We start from the raw sequence: 21,053 nt of genomic DNA on the forward strand, positions 1-21,053 counted from the left end.
TGATACCAATTCCAATATCTGAAATTTGCTTATTGACCGATACTGAGCCAATGTTTATGTATGTTAAAAAAATATATGTGTCTTTTTCTGTATATTGTTATTTTTTAACAAGCCTATATGGGTTCATGACTGCTATCATAGGAAGAAAATGGCGAGCGCTAATAAAAACCCGATATTGCATTTTAGGCACCTCATGATTTTACAGGCCTGTTTATTCTAAAGGTAGCGGTCCAGTACCAACAGCAGTCAGTCCTGCAGTACTTCTGAGCACATCAACATTTCAGTGAGTAAAAGCACTCCACCTGTGGCCAGAGACAGGTAGCTGTGTATAACGTGTGTGTCTGCAGAGGGCCATTCACCATTCAAGTTTTATTATTTGCATACAGCCCTCTAATGTCAGATTAGAGCGGGAACTGGGATGTGCTAAAGGTGTGTGTGTGTGTGTGTGTGTGTGTGTGTGTCGTGTGTGCGTGTGTGTGTGTGTGTGTGTGTGTGTGTGTGTGTGTGCGCATGTGCGTGTGTGTGTGTAAAGATGAATAATGCGTGAAGCAGCGAGGAGAGCAGCGATGGATGATGTCATCAAGGCCTCAGGGGAACTCTGGGACAGCTCATTTGGCTCTGACAGGCGGGGCGCTGATGAATCGACTCCCCCATCACGCTCCCCCCATCTCTCTCTCTCTCTGTCTCTTTCTCTGTATTGCTCCCTCACCCTTTTGTGTCCATTATCAGTAGAGATGGAGACACTTGATTGTTCAATTCATGGCATTTGACGTTCAGTAGTGCCTTCACACACACAGTGAAATTTGAAGAGTGTGTGTGTGTGTGTGTGTGTGTGTGTGTGTGTCTCTCAGCATGTTGGCTCATTAGGTGAGGAAAGATTGTACTAATGAAACCCAGTGGACTGGGTTATCCTCATGGCTCGCAGAGTCTTTTCTCTACCTTCCTGCTTCACTGTCGCCGTTGACTACGCCCCACACCCTTGTTGCTAGGCGATGGGCGATGGAAAGCAGCCGCTGTGTTACTATGAGGCTCTGCTTAGTTTCATTATGATGGCATTGGTTGGCAGGCTTTCCATGATAAAGCTAGTCTAGCAGAAGACTTGAGAATGCCGTGTAAATAGTTGATTATCAGTGCACTTTACATTCCGTTTAAAATGACTTCTAGCTCCTTCGATAGAGACCTGATACTTGGTATCGGGAATGATCATGTATTTACAGCAACAACAAACACATTGACATGAGATCTTTAGAATCAATTTTGCTGCTGCTTTTCTTTTCTTTTGCTTGCACCTCACAGTTGGAATGGACATGCATTTTCCTCCACTCAGGGTCCGAGTTCCCCCCACTGCTCAGGAACCCTTTTTCTGTAAGAGCCTGGTGATAAATGAAGGTAGATGAGTTTTTGAACATCACCTCAGAGAGTTTCTCATCTGTATTATGGCAGATGAACAGCAAGATGACACTATTTTAGTTGGTAAATCAAACTGCAGCGAGTGTAACTTCCACTGGTTTTAACTGGGGACAGTGGAAATTACACTCTAAAGATCAGATTCATGTTTTTGCTCCTTGATTGTAATGTGAAATATTGTACACAACAGCAGCATCACCATTATCATCTGTGTCAACACAACAAGAGGGAGTCATTTTGTCATATAATCACTGACACACATATTGCAGTTAGAGCTGTAACATGATGCCTGGTCACACTGAGCTCTATACGTCCCCTGGGTTCCATCAGACAATTGGGAGAAGCTGGAGCCGGTAAAGGGCTAAATTGCTCTGTTGTTGCGTGTTGATGCTATCTGGCTAGCAGTACACTGACACACATTACAGCTCAATCTGAGCACAGTCATTTGGCTGTTTTGGCAGTGGCGATAAATTAAAGACCCTCCCCCCAGGGCCTCTGAACAACACACCCACATATGCATACAAAAAACACACACACACACACACACACACACACACACACCTCAATGGTTTGGATTCCCCCATACTAGCATGTCAGTGGTGAGGGATTGTGTTTAAATGGTTTTGAGGAACAGTACATTACACACACACACAGCAGATAACAGCCTACATGTGACATATGTTTGTAATCACTTCAAAATGAAGACTGTGACAGAGACTGAATGAATGGGTTAATAATGGTGCATGCTAAGTATTGCAGAGGCTAAGGCGTGGGCCAGGTTATTGGTGCCTCTTTGTCTCCTCTGCACCTGAGGGACACCCCCCCAAAAGCACACCCATGTCTTGGAAAGCAAGGCCCTCTGGGAGGTTGGAGGGGTGTTTGCGTTGCGTGTGGCGTCTCTCTGTCTGCTGTGTGAGTTCATCTGAGGTGTAAAGGCGAGTAAACACCTTAAGGTGTAAACATCTTCTTTACACATTATGTCTATAACACTAATGCAACAGCAGGAGAAATCATAAAAGACATAAAATGAAGAGGAGATGGCTGAAATGCATAACTTTTTTTTCATATTCGCCTTAAAGTTCACCTATAGTTTATTAGGTTTTATCTGTTATAATAACATTGTACTCACTGAAAGAACTGCAGAGATATGGGATCTGAAAAGTCCAGTGGGGCAAGAATGAGACCTCTGCGGTTGTACACTGACTTCTGGCTGATGACCTTTGACCTCTTCCCAGTGGACGCTGTTAGCCCTTTTGCTCTGGTGTTCACAGACATCTCACGTTGTCTTGTGTTCATTCAGTGGGGTTGTAAAATGTTTGTGGTGTTTGCCCATCGTTTCATTTGCAGTAATTTGCACATTTCGATGATCCTAGGCATTTTTTTAGCAATAACAACCGCCATTTTTCTGCTGAGAAATGCAGTTATTAAACAGTATAACACAGTGGTTCTCAACCTGGGGTCGGGACCCCTACGAGGGGTTGCCAAAGTTTCACAGGGGGATCATGAGACCTTCTTTATTTTAAGAGGTGCGAGACAACTATACACAAACTATGCAAAATATACATAGTAGGCCTATATCTGAGCATTTCATTCATTTCTGTGCAAAAAGCTAATTTTTAGTCATTTTTAAAGCTTAGATTATTATTTAAGGTTAAAGTTTGAAGAGCTGAACACGAGTTTTATTCACAGAGCCTTCACTCTCATAAACAGCCTTATCCTGCATTAGAAAAATACACAGTTCAAACAACCAAAGAGCTAACAGAACAATGAAAACTCAGAATTTTTCAAAAAAAAGAAGCTTATTAAGTATGTTTGATTGTTACAAAAAAAATACACAATACAGAAGTTCCTAAAAATATCAGGAAATCTCATCTCTGATCAATATTCACAGGAGTAATGAATCCAAATTTCTTGTTTTATACAAGCTAAACAGTTATTGTGTTTCCTATCTGTTGTTCTGTTCTTTTATTGTTATCCATTGACTATAATATGAAATATCCATGGAATATGTCACTTAGTTTACTCAATGATAGAAAAGGACTCCCTTTAGGAAAAAGGTTGGGAACCACTGGTATAACACAACAGTTCTGTTATGGAATCGCTTGTTATTGGAATCATTAATACCATACCATTTTATTAATGTACTGAAAAGCAGGTTGGATTGTATGTTATATTGTACCATGCTGCTGATAATAACCCAATCCCATTGTCTTTCCTTTCTTGTAGGTAAGTTGAAATGGACGGGGAGAGACGTTGGGACCGGGGGCCTTGTTATAGGTATTGTTGAGCTGCTACATCAGGACACAGCTGCACTTGCTCCTGATTGTTGTATTGATTTTCACACTCGGATGAGCACATCTTCAGCTGAGTAATAAAACTGGTGTGTGTGTGTGTGTGTGCTGCACAGTTCCAGATGGCACCCAGAGCTAATCCATTACTGCTGTCGTCATATACACACAAAAATGTTTTTTCTCTCATTAGCAGTGAGCACAGTTATGTATCTGCCTATCCTCACTAAAGAAATCCATGATTTATGCTCAGTCACCATTAAAACACAATCCGAACACAGAACAGGATTTCTCAAAATGTTTTTGTGCCTTTGGTTCAGAATTAGTTTTAATTATCTTTTGCAAACTGCAGCTCAGATGACCCGCTAACATGGTGACATGTTTTCTCCTAATCTTCTTTCTTGGCTATCCGTTGCTCCAGCCTTCTCTGAACCAATTACCTGAGCTAACTAACCCTGAGCCCACGAGGCTCAGAGGTCACAGCTCTGCCAGGGCCGGGCTCCTCGGGCCCTGGAAGGGTGTTTGCATCTTGTGCAGCTTGTAAGCCCCAGTATTGAGGATTGCTAGGAGGGTAGAAGCAGCTGGAGGTCCTGTAATCTCTGAGACCCTCAGCCGATTACTGATATAATACATACGACTCTGTTTGTGAAGATCTGGACGAGATTAGTAAGCAGGCAGACTTACCACGGGCACATGCCTCTCTGCTTCTACTGCAGGTTAAACCAGGAAGTGACAGAGCAGTACTATTGGATCAAAAAGTTCCTTGTGAGATTTTGTTTTCAGTTAAAAAATGGTTCTACTTTGGATTGCAAGTGCATTATATCATTGTTTGACCAGTAGTAAAGCAGCTGGCTCTAGTTCTGGACAGCTTTTTATTTATTTACACCTGATTTCTTAACTCAGTTGCTCCATACATAAAGCAGTGTTCTACCCAGTTAACCCCTCAGGTTCTTCTTGTTTTGCTGTTGACGCCATCACTTTCACATTCATGCAGCATGTTGGGCTTTATTGCTTCAGCAGCGCCTGTTGTAAATCATTGTTTTATTGCCACCGTTTGTCCATACAGTGACTCTCAATGGGCCGAAAGAGAAATGGTTTCTAGGAGCCATGTTTCTTCAGGCCAAATGTTAATGTAGGAACACACTGAGACGCAAAGCCAGACAAAATGCACATATTCAGTCAACTAGTCTAATCCCTATCTGCCAACCCCTCTGCGTACTAACTGATATAGACTCATAATTTCTCTGTTTTCATATACTTCATCACATATTTACATATTCTTATCTAATAGAGGAAAACTCAGTAGTGGTGGGAGGGAGTAATGTTGAATTGTAATGTTGAGGTGAGGTAGTCCACACAATCAATACACATGCCATATTCAGCATGTGTATTGATCTTATTGACCTGTTGACCTTTAAGGAAAGTATCCATCTGAGTCTACAAACAGTGGGGGAAATATGTGGTTTTTGGTTTTTGGTTCTAGCTGCAACAAATATTTCAGGTTCTGAACCAATTTATTTTGAGTTGAAATGCTCAGAATGGTTAAAAACTAGGTGCTTGAAGTGGAACGGAGCTGGTTTCCTGTAGATAGAAAGGACCTAAGAATGATTCAAAGAAAAATCTGAGGGGTCACCAAATGAGTAACCAGAAGAGTTTCTCTTGCACAAATTTCCCTTTGTGTTTTTGAAATATTTGCTCTTTGTTATGAATACTGTATACTCTCAAAAACCTTCCAATGAAACAATCTGAGAAGGAAAACTCATTCCTCCTTCACTGCCCATACTCAGGCCACAGTCTGTAACAAGGGGGTCACACGTCAGAAAGGTTGGGAACCACTGCCTAAGTCAACTAATTGCATGGCAAAAAAATGCTTTAAAATGCTTGTTGGGATGATGGGTGTTAATTGGTATTTTATGATCTCCTTAGTGTAGGTGCAGCTGTCATTTTCTGACAAAGAGCTTTAATGCTGAAATCTTTTTTCATTAACTTGTTCCAATATTCAGTCTGTGGACTGCTTGTTCTAGTCCTTTGTATGGTGCACTTGTACTCAGCTGGGGTTAAATATTCTCACAATCTCAGTTGTAATGTGGGCTCAGGCCATGAGGTGGCACCATGGTATCAAAAAGCAAAATGGGTGAGGCCTTGGAAAATATGAACATTGCAGTCGATGTCTTCATAGAGTGCTGATAGAAGACTTGTAGATATTATAGATGAAAGGGCATTATTTGGTGCTGGATACCAAAGTAGTGTGAATATTTATGTGTGATTGACGTGAATAGATGATAATGGCTGGGCACGGTGCATGTTTTACTTATTGGCTGCCTTAACAGACAGATTGACTCTAATAATGCTAATGAACACACTATCACTGCATTCCTCTCTAGTGCTTCCTGACCAATGCCTGTTCGCTATCCTTTGCTGCCCTTCAGTGGTGCTCATGGGCAGCATTGTAATTTCAGCACCATGGACAGGGATTGTGAGCCCTCAGTCACAGCCATGCTTCTGCCTTATTATAGCATATATTATGTAGACGTGTTAAAGGTCATGGTACATTTGATTGCAGCTCACGCCGTAGCTTCTACGCCCTTACTGTGTTATAAAATCTATACACAATATAGCTGATATGTAAAGCACTGGCAATGGGTAGCATATGTTGATATTGCTGCAGTCAGGTCGTTTCACCATTTCCATAACTACAAGCTACAAAACTGTAAACGTGCTTGAGAAAAAAATGACTTATGTGTTTTTCAGTGTGTATTTATGCGTGTGTTTGCTCTGGAGCTGTAAAATCTCCCAGTCACTGAGGCAGACTGCACCATTATGGACTTCCTAATAGGGGAGGTTGAAGACACTGACTGGAGTCCAAGTTTTACCCCCTCTGACTCCAGGAAAAGTGGTACCTCCCTTGTTCTCTCTCCGAAGGACACTCGCTGATGCTTTCCGTGTCCTATATCACCTCCCACATATCGTTTCCTCCTCCCTCACCCTGCTTTCTATAATCCCCACACACCCCAGCCCTACCTCCCCTTCTGGTACATGATGAGTGGGGAAGTCATGTATTTGAGTCCAAATCAGAGGCTTCCCAGGTTCCCGGAGCATCTGCTGCTACCTCTGCAGCCCAAGCAGTAAAGGGAGGGGAGGAGCTCTCTGCTCCCTGCCTCTATGACTCTTTCTAGCTTCTCTGCCTTTCTATTGGTCCTCCAGCTTACCTCTTGGTGGCGTGCACTAGCCCACCCCTCCTCTCTCTCCATCCCTGTCTCAGATGCAGTTATCCAGGCAGCAGGGAGGGAGGCTTTACAGACACTCACACTCTCTGCATGGGTGAAGAGAGCTGTTGGGTTAGAGGACAAGAGGATACCAGCGCTACCTCTATCCTCTTCCCACTTACGACGATTTGTCCTTTTAAGAAAGTCACCTGCTCAGGTGGGGTTCTTGTTTCCTTGGATGACTGGCTTGCCATTAAGGCAAGCGTTGTGAGAGGACTTCTGAAAGTGATCTAAAAGCTTTAGTTTTCTTCAAGTGGGAACAGAGAGAGGGCAGCCATGGCTCATGCCGCGGCTCACATTAAGAAGGCCAGGTCCGAGATGGATCAACCTCCGGACCTGAAGGCTCTGGAGAAAGCCAGAGAGAGGAGGAGGCGTTCCCGGGAACGGGCTGAACGCAAGCGCAAGGTACCGGGCAGACTCACTGGAATCACCCACCTATTCATCCCTTCCCGCTTTGTGTGACCAATCAGTGTTTCACTGGTTACTTCATCCCACCTCCAGTCATCCCTACACCTCATCACCATCAGAGTGTCACTTCACCTTTACCGAATGAAGAAGACTTTATCAGAGTCCATTACCACGGACTGCAGGAGAGTTTGCAGAGCAGAAATCATCATCAGAGGCTACCCATGTCCTCATCTTTACTATTTACACCCCCAAATTTATTATCATCTAGTGGTATTCAGTGGCTCCATCAAGGGAAAAAGAGTGTGAAGGGACTCATTTATGGAAGCACTCATTTTTAGATGGAATGAAAACCCTTTTACGGCACAAGACTGATCTGAAGCACCAACTGTGCTCTGTGATCAGTGTCATCAGTCCATTGTCACCCACCAAACCATAAGAAACACAAATCACATAAAGCTGTGATTCCAACAGAACATGGCCACAATGATTGCACTCTGCTTGATCCCTGCTGCCGCCAGTGCTTGTCCTCATCTCATCTTGTACACTGCTGAAGGATCTTTCCTCAGTCCATCCTTCATTCCACTCCTCATTCTGTCATCATGTACCAGCCACAATATTATAAATGACCTCTGTACAAGTCATCAATCACTCAATCAGTGTTGCTGTCTCCCCACTTCAACCTTCCCTGGGTGGGCTCCATCATAACACACTCTCTATACAGTAGAACTTCTACAAATACCTCCGCTCGTCTCCCTGTACAGTAGATGTACCCACGCAGATCAGTCTCTGGTGCATTGTATGTTCACTCTATTTGCTCATGGATTCACACATCCTCTCATGCAAACACACAATCTTACTGCTGTGGTTTTATTGGTAGGGTGTACTGCAGAGATATGCTGTATCTTTATTGTACATGATTCTATAGTTAAGTGTTTACTTTAACAAGCCATTTCAGGGAGTAATATGTGCACATGACTCTCTGCAGGATTACTGAAGTTCATGTTTTTTTGCCAGCACAGCACATAACATTGCACTGTTAGGAACGATTATTTTCTGGCACATATTGCAATATGATTCTCTATTAGTAGAAAGGATCTCTTTTGCATCACAATTTTAATTTTCACTGGGGTCTGTACCAAACAAACATGTTTTCTTGCATCTGGAGAACAATATTTGTAGGCCAGTGCCTCTCTGCAGCACTACAGTGCTTCACTATAATGCTGTTTGTCACACAGTTTACCTTTAACAAGAAATCACAGCTTCTGAGATTTGGATATTGCACTTGACAATATTTCATGGCTGGTAATTAACCATTAGGAGATGTTAGCTTGGATCACTGCATGCTACTGTTTTATGAAATAGAAGATAACATTAGGAACTCTGACTGGGGCAGGAATCTGCATGGAGTTGCTTTATGAAATATAAGTAAGGGATTAAACCCGACAAGCTTTATACGTTCTATGATCGTAATGGATGGTGGCAAAGAACCACTTGATGCAAGGCTGAATTATCTACAGATTAAAGTACGGTATGTTATTTCTGCCACTAGCATTACAAAACATGTGGTTTGATGATCTGGGGCAGTAAAATGTGTAATGGGCAGCCCATTCGAGTTCCAACTTTTGAAATGATTTTTAAATGAATATCAGCTTGACTTGCTAGCACTGTGTGAAGGGGAAATGGAGAAGGTCATAATGAAGTATATTTGGGAACATCATTCCATCTTAACTCTGTAATGTTAAGTGCCTCACTGAAAAAGCTGACCTTCAATTGCCATCGCATGGCATCAAAAAAAGCTGATACCCAGTCGTGGCCTTTGTAGCTGTTCGGATGAAGAGCTGTTATGTTGCTTTAGTGTTTTTTCCGTCTCAAGCCCCCCCCCCTCACTGCTATAAATATTGACTGAACTGCAAGGCAGATTATCACATAGGATTATGGGTGTGTACCCTCAGACTCTGTCGTTGACACACGCGTACACACAAACACCTAAAAGTGATTAATAGATTCAATTTGGTGGATGGTTCAGCAAGTGCCTGAAGGCAGACATTTACATCACAGCGACACGCACACTGCTGTCAAATCACAGTTTTATCAGCAGCGGTCAAGTCCTGCTGGGAGACAATTAACCCCATGTAAATGGTGCTCAGTGGCTGTTTGAGGGCTCGGCCTGGACACTGCATGGCTGCAGCATGTTGTTATGAAATGATGGAACACATAGTGGACGTAATATTTGATTTCCTCTCGGATACGTCACCTTGGATGCACACTTGAGCTAGCATCACCAATTACATAACAAAGAAGGCTAGACATGGTTTGTCAGTTTGAATGCAGCAAACATCCATTACTTGCTGAGGGATCATCTGCTGACCCGAGCCCAGTCTTAAACAGGATTTTCACTTTACTGTCCGGTGATGTAGGTTGGTATTAGGATCATATTAGAGGCAGTACTTAGTGTTAAATTAATCATTTCCAGAGTTTCACAAGTATATTTTATATTTTGGTGAGAAGTCGTGTGTTGATTGATTTTAGATTGATGGTTAATATTGGTTTTAGTTCACTATTGATGCTGTTTACTGTTAAAACAAACTCCATGTTTACCTGTTGTCTTTATAAATTCAGTGTTATTTACAGTAACACAGCACTTCTCTTAATACGCACAGCCACTGACAGTAAATCTGCTGGTTTGAATTTCTTATTTTAACAGAAATACTGTTTTAAATCAATAAATCTGAACACTTCCTGAACACATATTGCACATTAAAAGCCTTTCACCAGCTCAAAGGGCATAATCCTTCCTGTTCCTGGTACTCATTTATTTGTAATTTGTAGTAAGTGTTAATCTTCATTCATGCATTTTATTTCATAATGCTCCAAAAAACAGCAAAGAAGGAGCAAAAACGAAGTGACTGGAACAGTATTTCTGTTAAAAAGAGAAACTCAGAACAGCAGAGAATGCAACGTTGCATTTGTATGCCATGTTGATCCTGCATTTTAATTCATTCTTGACCTCAACCCAACTTTAACTTAATTTGGCGTCTTCACGTAAACCAAGGCAAACCTTGTGCAGACAGCAGGTGGAGCTTTGTTTTGTTCAGTAACTGCAACCTTTGACCCATGACTGTAGGTCTATAAATGGCATTGGACCCACCCCCTCCAGGATACACCGTAACCTCTGAAAGTCAAAAAGATGTAGGGCAACATTTTCAGGGTTCAGGGGAAGGCCCTCTGCACCAAAACAGGTGGTGCTCTGGATTTACAAATAGAATAATCTAAGTGTAATCTATTCCACAAAATCCTGCCTTTTAGTAGCCAGAAACCAACTGTCACAGAAAGAGGAAACTCAATTTAACGCCTTACGGAAATATAGCTAAATCAATAAATAAACTTTCAGGTAAATGTATACAGTGGGCCACTTACTGATTCTATAGAGGAGCCTAACAGGAACATTAGTAACATGTTCTCTAGTGCAGAGTTTGCATTTGCATTTTACCACTTTACCCGTCTCTACACTACTACTTTGTGAGGCACATGAATCAGTGTAGTGGTAATGGTGCCATCAAACACTAGTGATTTAATAGGCACCTACAGTCAGTTATGTTCTTGGAATGACAGTTATGTTGTGTGCATGAATCCAACTTTCTCTCAATGTAAAATGGTGTCCCGAGGGAGAAGATGAATTTAGTGCACGCTGCCAGCCTCAGTCACAATATATCTTGATGAAACTCCCTTGTTGTTTTATGTGCTGTACTGGCACTCAACAAGATGTAGCAGATGTTGTAGAGTTTTCATTAGTCTCCAGGCACATTAAAGAGTAATTCAGCACTGAGCTGCAGGATTCAGAGAAGTATGGCTGCGAAACTTTCTGAGGGTTGAAATGTTTAAGCATATTTTGCTTTAAATTGGAGGCGCTTCATTCTGCTACCAGTGTTGGTGCTCTCTCTCTACTGGGTCTTTTGGGTTCTTTATCCTCTGGTCTATTTGATTTGGATAGGTTTTCTATTGACCTGCACAGCCTCTAACAGACAGCACACCAGCAGGCAGGGAGCAGGTTTTTCTCTGCCCCGCTAGCATGGAAATGCATCAGTGCTTACTAGCTCATTTCTCAAGCTCAAAGTGTATTTTGCAGTGGAGGTTATGTCTAAACACAAGCTAGTTTAGCCATGTCGTAAAGTAGAAATTACCTTGACTGACATTTCAGGTTTCAGTACCAGTTGCAGTGTCACTCAATCAACCTACAACATGGAAGGACCACAACAAGCTTTGTCAGTGATCTCTTTAAGCATGCTCGTTGTTAAAAAACCCTGGGCCGCTGCAGGACTTGGTCCATTGCCGACAGCTCTACCAAGTGAGCTAACCGGGTGCCCATTTCACAGTCTTTTACCATTGTAGTATTCCTAGTGACTAACATTTTTTCTGTGAAGATTCCTGTAGTCATGTTTGTTCTGGTCGAATCGAGTAATCGAGTAAAGCCTAGCCACATGACCCGTTTCCATCTTGGGCAGCTCATACGAGGACAGCTTGAAACTGCTGATAATCCATACTGCAGAAGACATTTAAAATTTTAACAGGCCTTTTTAGCCTGGTGTCTGTCTCTCACATTGTAATTGCAGATTGAGATAATGTATACCAATCGTATTGCATCTATTCTCCCCTACTATCATTATTCACCTCACACAGGTCTAAAGTAAGTCTCTGCTTCCTGCATTTCAATAAGCCTTTCCTTATGTGTGCTGGTTTATTCTGTGTGTCTCTCACAGTGCTTTGTCTTCCCTGCACTTGCTCAAGCACTGCAGTGCAATCCTGACAAGTGCACCTATCTCCTCTGCAGGTATAATACCCCCGCAAGCAGACAACATTTCACCTTCTTTGATTGTACCGGATTGTTATCGCCTTCTCTCAAACATGTTCCCCGTCACAATTCCTCCATCGGTCTGATTGATGGTCTGGTACGACCAATAGCTTATTGTGGTTAACTTTGGCTACTGTTAACAAAGTTTAGATAGATAGGGTCAGTTTGCTGACTTTATGACTTTATTCTGCCTGTGCTGCTCTCACGCTCTGGACGACTGGTTGCATATGAGTGTTTGCATCAAAGTGACAACCATGACCCTCTTTCCTTTACATTTACCATAAAGTTTTTTGGTTGCCTATACTTACCCATACTTTAATTAGTACCGCTGCCAAGGAGGTTATATTTTCTGTGCCATTTGCGGGTTTGTTTGTATGTCTATTATCAGGATTAGGGTTAAAACTACTGGCCCAATTTTCATGAAACTTGGAAGGTGGAACAATGAGCCAAGGAAGAATCTATTCAGTTTTGGAGCGGATCTGAATCACTGGGCGGATTTATTAGTAATGTTTCAGTGGTTATGACAAAATGAACGATATTTGTTGGCATGCCCCAACCTGTTATATTTGTATATTGGGTATATATAAGGTATTCAGATCAATGCAGAATTCCAGATTTTCTGCACAAACTCGTTGTGATTAAGGCGAACGTTGCATATCATAGAAGTCCAGACTATTGGCTTAGGTGGAGGTCTGCCCTCTCCACTGCCCTTCTAGTTGTGGCTGTAATACGTGGATAACAAAGGGATATCAGTTTGTAATGCTGGCTGCGGGCTCCTGTGCTGGCCTATAGTTGCTGTCATGTATACTGTCATGGCAACGCTCGGTTCTGACAGCGGATCTTTATTGCATGTTCTCACTCTCTCTCACTCACCATTTCTAGTTGCATCTCTTCTGCGGGCTGCCTAATCAAGGCACAACAACTTCAGGCTGCGAATGATTAGCAGATCTAATACTGTGGGTAATACACTGAAGATAATGGTGGCGTTATGTTTTCCCCAAACATTATTTGGCTAAAAACTAAGTGCATAACTCCTTCATTTATTTATAAGATGTTCTTTTAACTCCTATTTAATCAATTTACTCAATCAGAGTTTGTGTCATTGAAAAAGAACCAAGCAAACATTGACTAAATGTATTTTGTGCAAGACAGTGACACCAGTGTTCCATTATCTACAGTGTGTACATCAGTATCACTGCAGAGAATGTAACTTCTCACCCAGAGGCAGTTGCCTTGACTACAGTGCCAGCTGTTCAACTGCAAACTTCTCTTACAAACTTGTTTGGCTCTCACATTTCATACTTAATTACTTGATCGACTCACCCTGAGGAGTTGTTATGAAGCTTCTGCCAGAGCCTAATTGAAATGAATTGAACGATTACATAATTCCCTCCCTTAATCTTCCCCATCCAACTCTTTCTGTTCTCTGGCTCTTTCTTTTCGTCTTTGTCTCTATCTCTAAAATATAACAGGAGATTGATGGTGTACCACTAATCCTCCACAGAGCCCCAATGCCGTAGTAATCCATGGTTGTTTTTATGGCCATTTGTGTTCGCCACAGTGCATTTCAGTCTTAACCTTTTAAAAGTATTAGTTAGGTTCTGAGTAAATGGACCTCAGAACATTATTTAGAGCTTTTTCTGTTATTAGGCTTGATATACAGTTTGCAGACTTGATGCAAATTGAAGTAAAAGTGATTCATAATGGATTCTGCACACAGTATTTATTCCAGATACAGTTGAAAGATATAGGGAAACGATGGAGGGCACAGAAATGGACAAATAATTGTGTTGAAATGGCTTGCCAGGTGCAGCGTCACACTGTATGTGAGACTGACTCAGTGTGTGACTGACTCATGACAACACCTGTGGTTGTCCAAGTGGGTACTCTGTCTCTACACACCTTTCTAGCTCGTTCTAGTATGTGGGCAGCACTGACTGAGAGCAACATGAAATTCTGACTGAAAATTGTTACTGTAATTAATCATTTCCAGCAGCTTGGAGGGCTGGATGAAAATGTGTACTTGCATATGTCTTGATGAACTTCCAAAAGTGAAAGCCATTTCAAAGAAAGAGATATCATAACATTTCCATCAAGGAAGCCAGTGAATGAATGTCCTACTTCTGTGCATTTTGAAGTATTTCATTAGAAAAGTCCCCCACTCTTTATCATATCAGGACCTTTCCCAGACATTTTCCAGGAGTTTTTATTGACAATACAGGCAATATTGATTTCTTTTTTATTGATACAGAGTTCATGATGTAGTGTATCGGGGTTATTACAGGTATGTGCTCAGTGTTGTCAGAATCTATCTAAAGGAGCTAAAATACGATTAAACATTTCCAGGACAATATAGATTATTTCCAGGATTTGGGCTAATTTTCATCAAATTTTATGTGTTTCCATGACTGGAAAACTAGTCTCTAAATGTCCAGGTTTTCCAGAACATGTGGGAATCCTGAAGGTTGATCGAAACAGCAAAATTTGAAATAACTAAATTCTAAGTTTTTTAAGCTCGCTTGAGGTGTTCTTTTCCTTTTTTCGAGAAATAGATGTGCCTATTGGGAGATGGACATTCAGAAAAATGTCTGACAGCCTCCTTGTCACTCCCATGGCTCTGTCATACATCCATGATCACTCCACACAGACCTGATGGAACCATTCTCATATTACTACATGATAGAAAACAGTAATGTCAAATGTACATCCTGTTTCCTGCACGTTTTTCTTCTTCTGGGTTTCCGACTGGAGAACTGGCCCTACCTACTCCTCATATAATGTTAGTGGATGGAAACGAGCTTCATTCACATTTTCTTTTGCTGATTTACTTGACAGTTCTGTTCAAATTTGCGATGCATTTGGATAGAAACACGGTTAGTGACCACTATTTACTCTTTTAACCCACAGTTGCAGTCTACAGGATCAAGGGAAAAAGCATGGTCTTCAAGCACAAGCTTAGCTTGAACTCTCTGAAAACCTTGTTCCACAAAGTGATATCTCAGGAGTGCTCCTGGGGCTTGGTCAACAGGTCATACCACCTAGTTCATTTTCAGCCTTCTGAGGTCTTAAAGTCACATAACTCTGGCAGCTCAGACACATAAGAATAGCTTTTCCTCCATTCATTTTTACAGTGTCATAACTTCCGTCTCCTGTCAATGCCAGAATGGCCTTAGATGCTATAGAGGTCAGCATATTAGTTTTCAGAGCTGTAATTAGTTGGACTTTGGCCACACAGCCTAGTGGTACCTATGGTACAATGGGCTTGCATTGGAAGATTAGCATGTAATGGATAAAAAAAAAGTCACATTAGAGTTATCTTGAGTTAATGGCATCCTATAAACTACCAGTACAGTGTGTATGGAAATGTTGACCAAAAGTAGGGTTTCTTTTGCTATCAAGCCCATTCCATCTGGGCTGGTTTGGATGCTCCCCCGACCCCCCGCCCCTCCTCCAAAGCATTACATTATTTAGCTGTCCTGCTGGCAAAGCCACTCTCCTGTCTGTTTTTACATCTAATCTCAGGCCACAGCTGGGTGCTCAGCTGATGCAATTTAGGGGGAAATGTTTGTGGCGGAGATGTTAATCACTGCCTTCACCAACTCCCCCTCACCTCCTTTCCATCTATCTATGGATCTATCTTCTGATCTGCTGGAGATTGAGGAAGCATGTTTGTACACTCTGTTTATGTTTACAGTGTGTTACTGTATTTCAATCATTCTACTACAGTAATCATCTCTGGGAACTGAGAATGGCTTGATTTATTTCTGCAGCCTTTCCCTTGTTTATTAGATATTTTATTTCCACCAAATCAAACCTAAAACCTAAAAAAGAAAGGTTTACTCTCCTACAACAGCAATATTTGTTTTAGATTTTTTTTGGTGAGATTCCAAACACGCAACTGCTGTTTTACTGAATTAGAAAATGTCCTTTTAACTCATTGTATCTCCATGATGTTTCACCCCCAACCTCAAAATGTTCACTTAAGCCCTACACACCCCACTGATGGAACATGGATGTTGAGCATGCACCACTGCTTGATGCTGAACTGGGATTGGCAAAATCCAGGATTAGAGCATTTATAATCTGGTTGCTGTGGCACTATGGGACACTGCAGCTCAGGAGAGATACCAATCCTATCGCCATGGCAACCAAGAGAGGGAGAATCCACTATAGAGAGTAACAGCAGGGTCTACCCTGGAAGTGCAGAGATGCACTGGGTAATAGTACTGTATCATGGCAGTGTAGCACGAGGAGGACAAGCAGTCGTTGCAGTTACATTGGGGTTTTTAGTTACCCATGATGGTCTGTTCTTGGGCTTTCTACTGTAGATTACGTAATGTGTGAAGTAATGTAAACTTATTCTTATATGCCTTTCAGTTTAACAATAGAGCCCATTGTTAAAGGTCATCTGGGTCTTCATGAGATCTTCAGAGAGAACGAATGTTTGAATCTGTCAATCTGATGATTTCTTGATAAAACTGAAGCACGTAAGACCAGTCAGACACTAATCATCTCAGTGATGTGTCCCAAAGTTGGAAGTGCAGTGCAGTATAGCAGATGATTGTGTGGCTCAGTTATGCAAGGGGGAAAGATCACCCAAAGGAGCTTATAGTCTGAGAGCAAACTCCTCCTGGGAAAAAGCGATCTGCCTCAACGTCTTTTCTCAGAAGACAAGATTTAGCTACTTCAGGTCTTAATAGACTACACTCACTTTTAGGGAATTTGGCCCTTGAGGTTTGGCATCAAAACTCTCTCTGACTATAGTACAGTGCTATAGACAGCTCTACCTCGTGTCCTCACCTACCTCTAGTGGTATCTGGCCACATAGCAGGTTTTGAGATATTTGATTTATGCACCCTCACTGATGGCCTACGCCGTTGAGTCAACATAGTTATGCCGCTGACAAGGGCCAATGAGCGCCAATGGTGCAGAAGACACCGCACTAAGGCTACAGACATTGGGAAAATATAGAAGTTTCCCTTTAAGTGAAGAAAAGGAAGTATATACAACAGAGGGGTTAAGCATGAGGCGTTAATTTGAATTCAATGCCAAGACAGACAAGCATGGCTTCTGAACTCCAGGCTGAACGAGGTGATGCCAAGAGGTGTGATATTAGTGTTACTAACTGGAGACTGTGTGTGTGTTTTACTTTTCACATTCTCATCTCTCTCTTTCTGTCTTTTCCTTCTCCAGTCAGAGCTGTTTTTCTTCTCATCTCTCATACAGCTCTGTGGGTGTTTGGTCTGCTATTTTAGGCAGGTTCATCATCCCTCCACACACCAGTTTCTTCACTGTGGGTCTTTTTGAGATGCTATATGCTAAGATTGCAAGGCTTGGAACAATGTGATAGTCACACCAATTCAATTCAACAGAGCAGGGGTGGAGAGGCTCACTGAGATTAGTTTGCCCCACTGGATCAAGTCCAGGCACCAACATCAGTACCTGTGTGTGTATGTGTGTTTGCTGATTAGTCACTGTTTGTCCTTCAGGGTGTCAGAGAGTCTTAAAGACAGAATGGCATGACAAGTGGAGACATTTAGAAGCTATACACCACATTTTTGTTTAAAATGTACACATCAGCAAAAAATATTCTCACTACATGATGAGAATTATTTAACCCTAAACAAGACTTAAAGGTGCACTCCAACAATATAAGCTAAACAGTCATCGGCTACATAAAAATAAGGTTGTTGCATGTCCCCATCTCCAGCTCCCCTAATTTCCTTCCCTAATTTTGGCTATCAAATAAAGACATAAAGGAGTCCCATTTGAATCATTTCAGTAATTTACAAAATTAGTTTTATAAGTTTGGTTTGAAATATGTTCTGGGAGATTTGATTGATTAGTTTCAAAATATCTGAAATTGGATATGAAATATTTGAAAGGGGTTTGTTTAACCCTTACCTTAGGGATCGGATTTATTGCCCTCCTCTCTTGGTGTCTCTGGCTAACTGTAGGTATTTTTGGGCCACTGTTTTGAAGATGTGATGAAAGTTTAATGATCTATGTTGATAAACTGGGACACCAGAGGGAGAAAAAATAGTAAAATGATAGAGCAAAAAAGAAGATGAATAACAAAACTTAAAGGGCAGAGAAAACAATTGTATAAGTTGTGACCATATAGGTACCATTAAGTAGTATATAGAAATAGTACTGGATAGTACTGGAGAACAGGAACTCTTCAGTCACATATGACCTGGGTCATGTTGGAGGTAAACAATCCCTTTCACACTGGGTCACCATGCTAATCTGTGAAACATATGTGTACTGTATGCATGGTGTGTATGTATGTAGGGATGATGTTGGTCAGTGTCAGCTGGAAATTCAGTCAGTGTTTGAGTCAAGCAGCTGGTTGTTCCAGGGAGTCCCCAGCGCACATTTCTGATTGGACAAACCGAGGCTGCAGGACTACAAATACTGCGTAATTCTACAACATCTGTCCCATCATACCGTCCAGCACCAGCCAGATAGTGTAGCAGCACCAGTCTGGTGCGGTTTGACTCTTGCACTCAAGGTCAAAGTCAATTGGTGTTTTCTCCACACGAGTAAATGAACAATATGTTGTGTAGAGTAGCAAGACTGAACAGAAACTCAACATGAAATCTCTGGAGTTTCCTAAATACTATGACATAAAAGCTTAAGTTATGGCCATCAGTTAGAAACGCTTCAGATATTCACCATTGTAAGATGTTTACTAAGTTGCTGGCTAGCATTAACTCAGTAAAAAAAGCCATCACTATTTAACAGGCTACAACTTGGTCAGAACAGTACACCACAGAAACATTTACAGAACATGCTAAAATGCAGAATATTCACCAACAAAGGCAACAAAATTTGTTAACATTAATCTTTATCTGGATTTTTTATCAGGACAAGGAAAAATGCATGTTAATGCAGGTGTAAAAGTGTGCAAATATATTGCATTTGGAATTCAATACAATTTGCCAGATCACATCTCTAGGTTGTCTGGCTCGCATTGTGATGCAGCCTGACCAAATTCTTCAGAGAAAACCCACCCAGTAAGTTGAAAAGGTCGGCTAACACTGCTTCTTCCCTGTTAACACAAGCAACAGACGAGTCATTCCTCTGCAATGGAAAAATGAATAGATTCCACACAGCAACATCACTTCAGGGGATTCCGAGAATGTTATGAAGTGCAAACCGATGGTCAGGTGCTAGAAAGCTTCTCCAGTGGCTCTGATTACCTTAAAAAACACCAAAAAAGTAGCCAATGGATGTCTGTTCCATGTAGCACGTATTCCTGCATCGCTTCCCTTGACCTGGGACACGCTATTTCATCCTGATCACAGTAAAGATAGAATTCTTATCAGATGTCACAACGTATTAAGCTGCAGACTGCTTTTTACCATGTGGAAATGGGCTTTTAAGAAGCTTTTTACAAGCTTTGTATTTATTCAAGGTGGAAAATGCTCTTTTCTCAAGTCAGTCATATCTGGGAAAACAGAGACGTCACTCTCCTGTCCCTTTTGTGACTGTTTATAACAGTCAGATATGTCTGTCTTACTAAGGTTTGACACAGAAGAAGCCATTTTATGTCTTTTATTTTGTAGCAAAAGAAAAATCCATGCATAAACCTTTTCCAAATCTGTTTCCATAGCAACCTGGCCTCCAACTTCTATAATTCATGTTTTCTTTTTTTTGTGTTATACTGTTCTTTATGGACAGACCCTGCTGTACAAATCTTTAGTTGAGACAGAGTGTACTTGTGTTTAATACTGATTAATACATATATCTACATGTGGCAGTAATGTGCGTGATGCAGTATGGTAAATATTAAATCCCAGATTTGTATTTGCTTGGATAACTGTCTGCATCCCCTGCTGCATTACGAGCCATGGATGTATTAAGGGAGATCTGCATATAGTGTTGGAGGCGGGGCTACGTTCATTCCTATGGAGCTGCTCACTGGCACATAAAGCCAAAAAAGGTTGATAAATTACTCGTATCTTTGGCATTATGTGGCCCATATAGCAAGTTCACTATAGACTCACAGACTTTAGGAGCCACTGACTTCTGGTTTAGCTTTCTGCTAACTTGAATGGGGATAAAATAATTTAATCGTGCAGCCCCTTTAGAATTTTTTTAAACGTTATTGGACCAAATGAATCACATTCCCGTAGTAAAACGAGACATTTTGCCAAAAACTGCTTCTGGGAAAAAAAGGTCTTCTGGGCCGGTGTGCAACACGCGACGCTGTTGCTGAAATCACACAGACTGGCCACTATTGGAATTCAATGCCGGGTACTGGTCCTTGGGGCTTGGTCTCTGCTACATGGGCTGCACGTTCCCACGCGTCCTGGAAAACCAGGAAAAGCTGGAAATTTAGAGACTAGTCTCCCAGTCATTTAAACATATCCTGGAAAAGATCTATGTTGTCCTGGAAATGTTTGTATTTTAGCCCCTCGCTCAGATTGCCTCTCTTGTTTTAAATGTGACTGTTGGTATGATAAACTGTCACTTTAAAGCAGGTTTAGATGTAAAGTGGATGTGAAGGTTTCCTGGTCTATTTTGTCCAGAGCTGCAGGCAAAGTTCTTGTATCTACATGCATACAGCCTATTAATGATCAAACATCTTGTGGCTGTGATAAATACATGCACAGTGGCGATAAACAATAAACACTGTAACTTTTGATGATGATGAATTTTCTGTAAAATAAATGGAATTGATTTGAACTGTTGGCTTTGGCCTTATTAATGTAGTCAAATTGCCCAAAATGGCAGCTCACACGGCTGTTTATAAGCACGTTCTGTCTTATACTGTCAAGAAAAACTGGAAAATGTGATGAGAAGGTCTTGGAAAAGGATTTGTGAAAA

The 21,053-nt window shown here is 41.5% G+C and overlaps 1 protein-coding gene across 3 annotated transcripts in view; it reads left to right on the forward strand.

Moving 5' to 3' along the window:
- Nucleotides 1-21,053, forward strand: part of ank2b (ankyrin 2b, neuronal) — a 194,631-nt gene that overhangs the window by 86,479 nt on the left and 87,099 nt on the right. The window contains exon 1 of one of the 3 annotated variants that reach the window (XM_051428986.1): nt 6,979-7,366. The exons of the other annotated variants lie outside the window; for them this stretch is intronic. Coding sequence (XP_051284946.1) covers nt 7,238-7,366 — 129 coding nt within the window. The 5' untranslated portion in view covers nt 6,979-7,237. Of the gene's footprint in view, nt 1-6,978; nt 7,367-21,053 lie in introns of those variants that run through there. 3 annotated transcript variants of the gene reach the window in all.

Source organism: Dicentrarchus labrax, unplaced genomic scaffold, assembly GCF_905237075.1.
Source record: "Dicentrarchus labrax unplaced genomic scaffold, dlabrax2021, whole genome shotgun sequence".
NCBI lineage: Eukaryota > Metazoa > Chordata > Actinopteri > Moronidae > Dicentrarchus > Dicentrarchus labrax.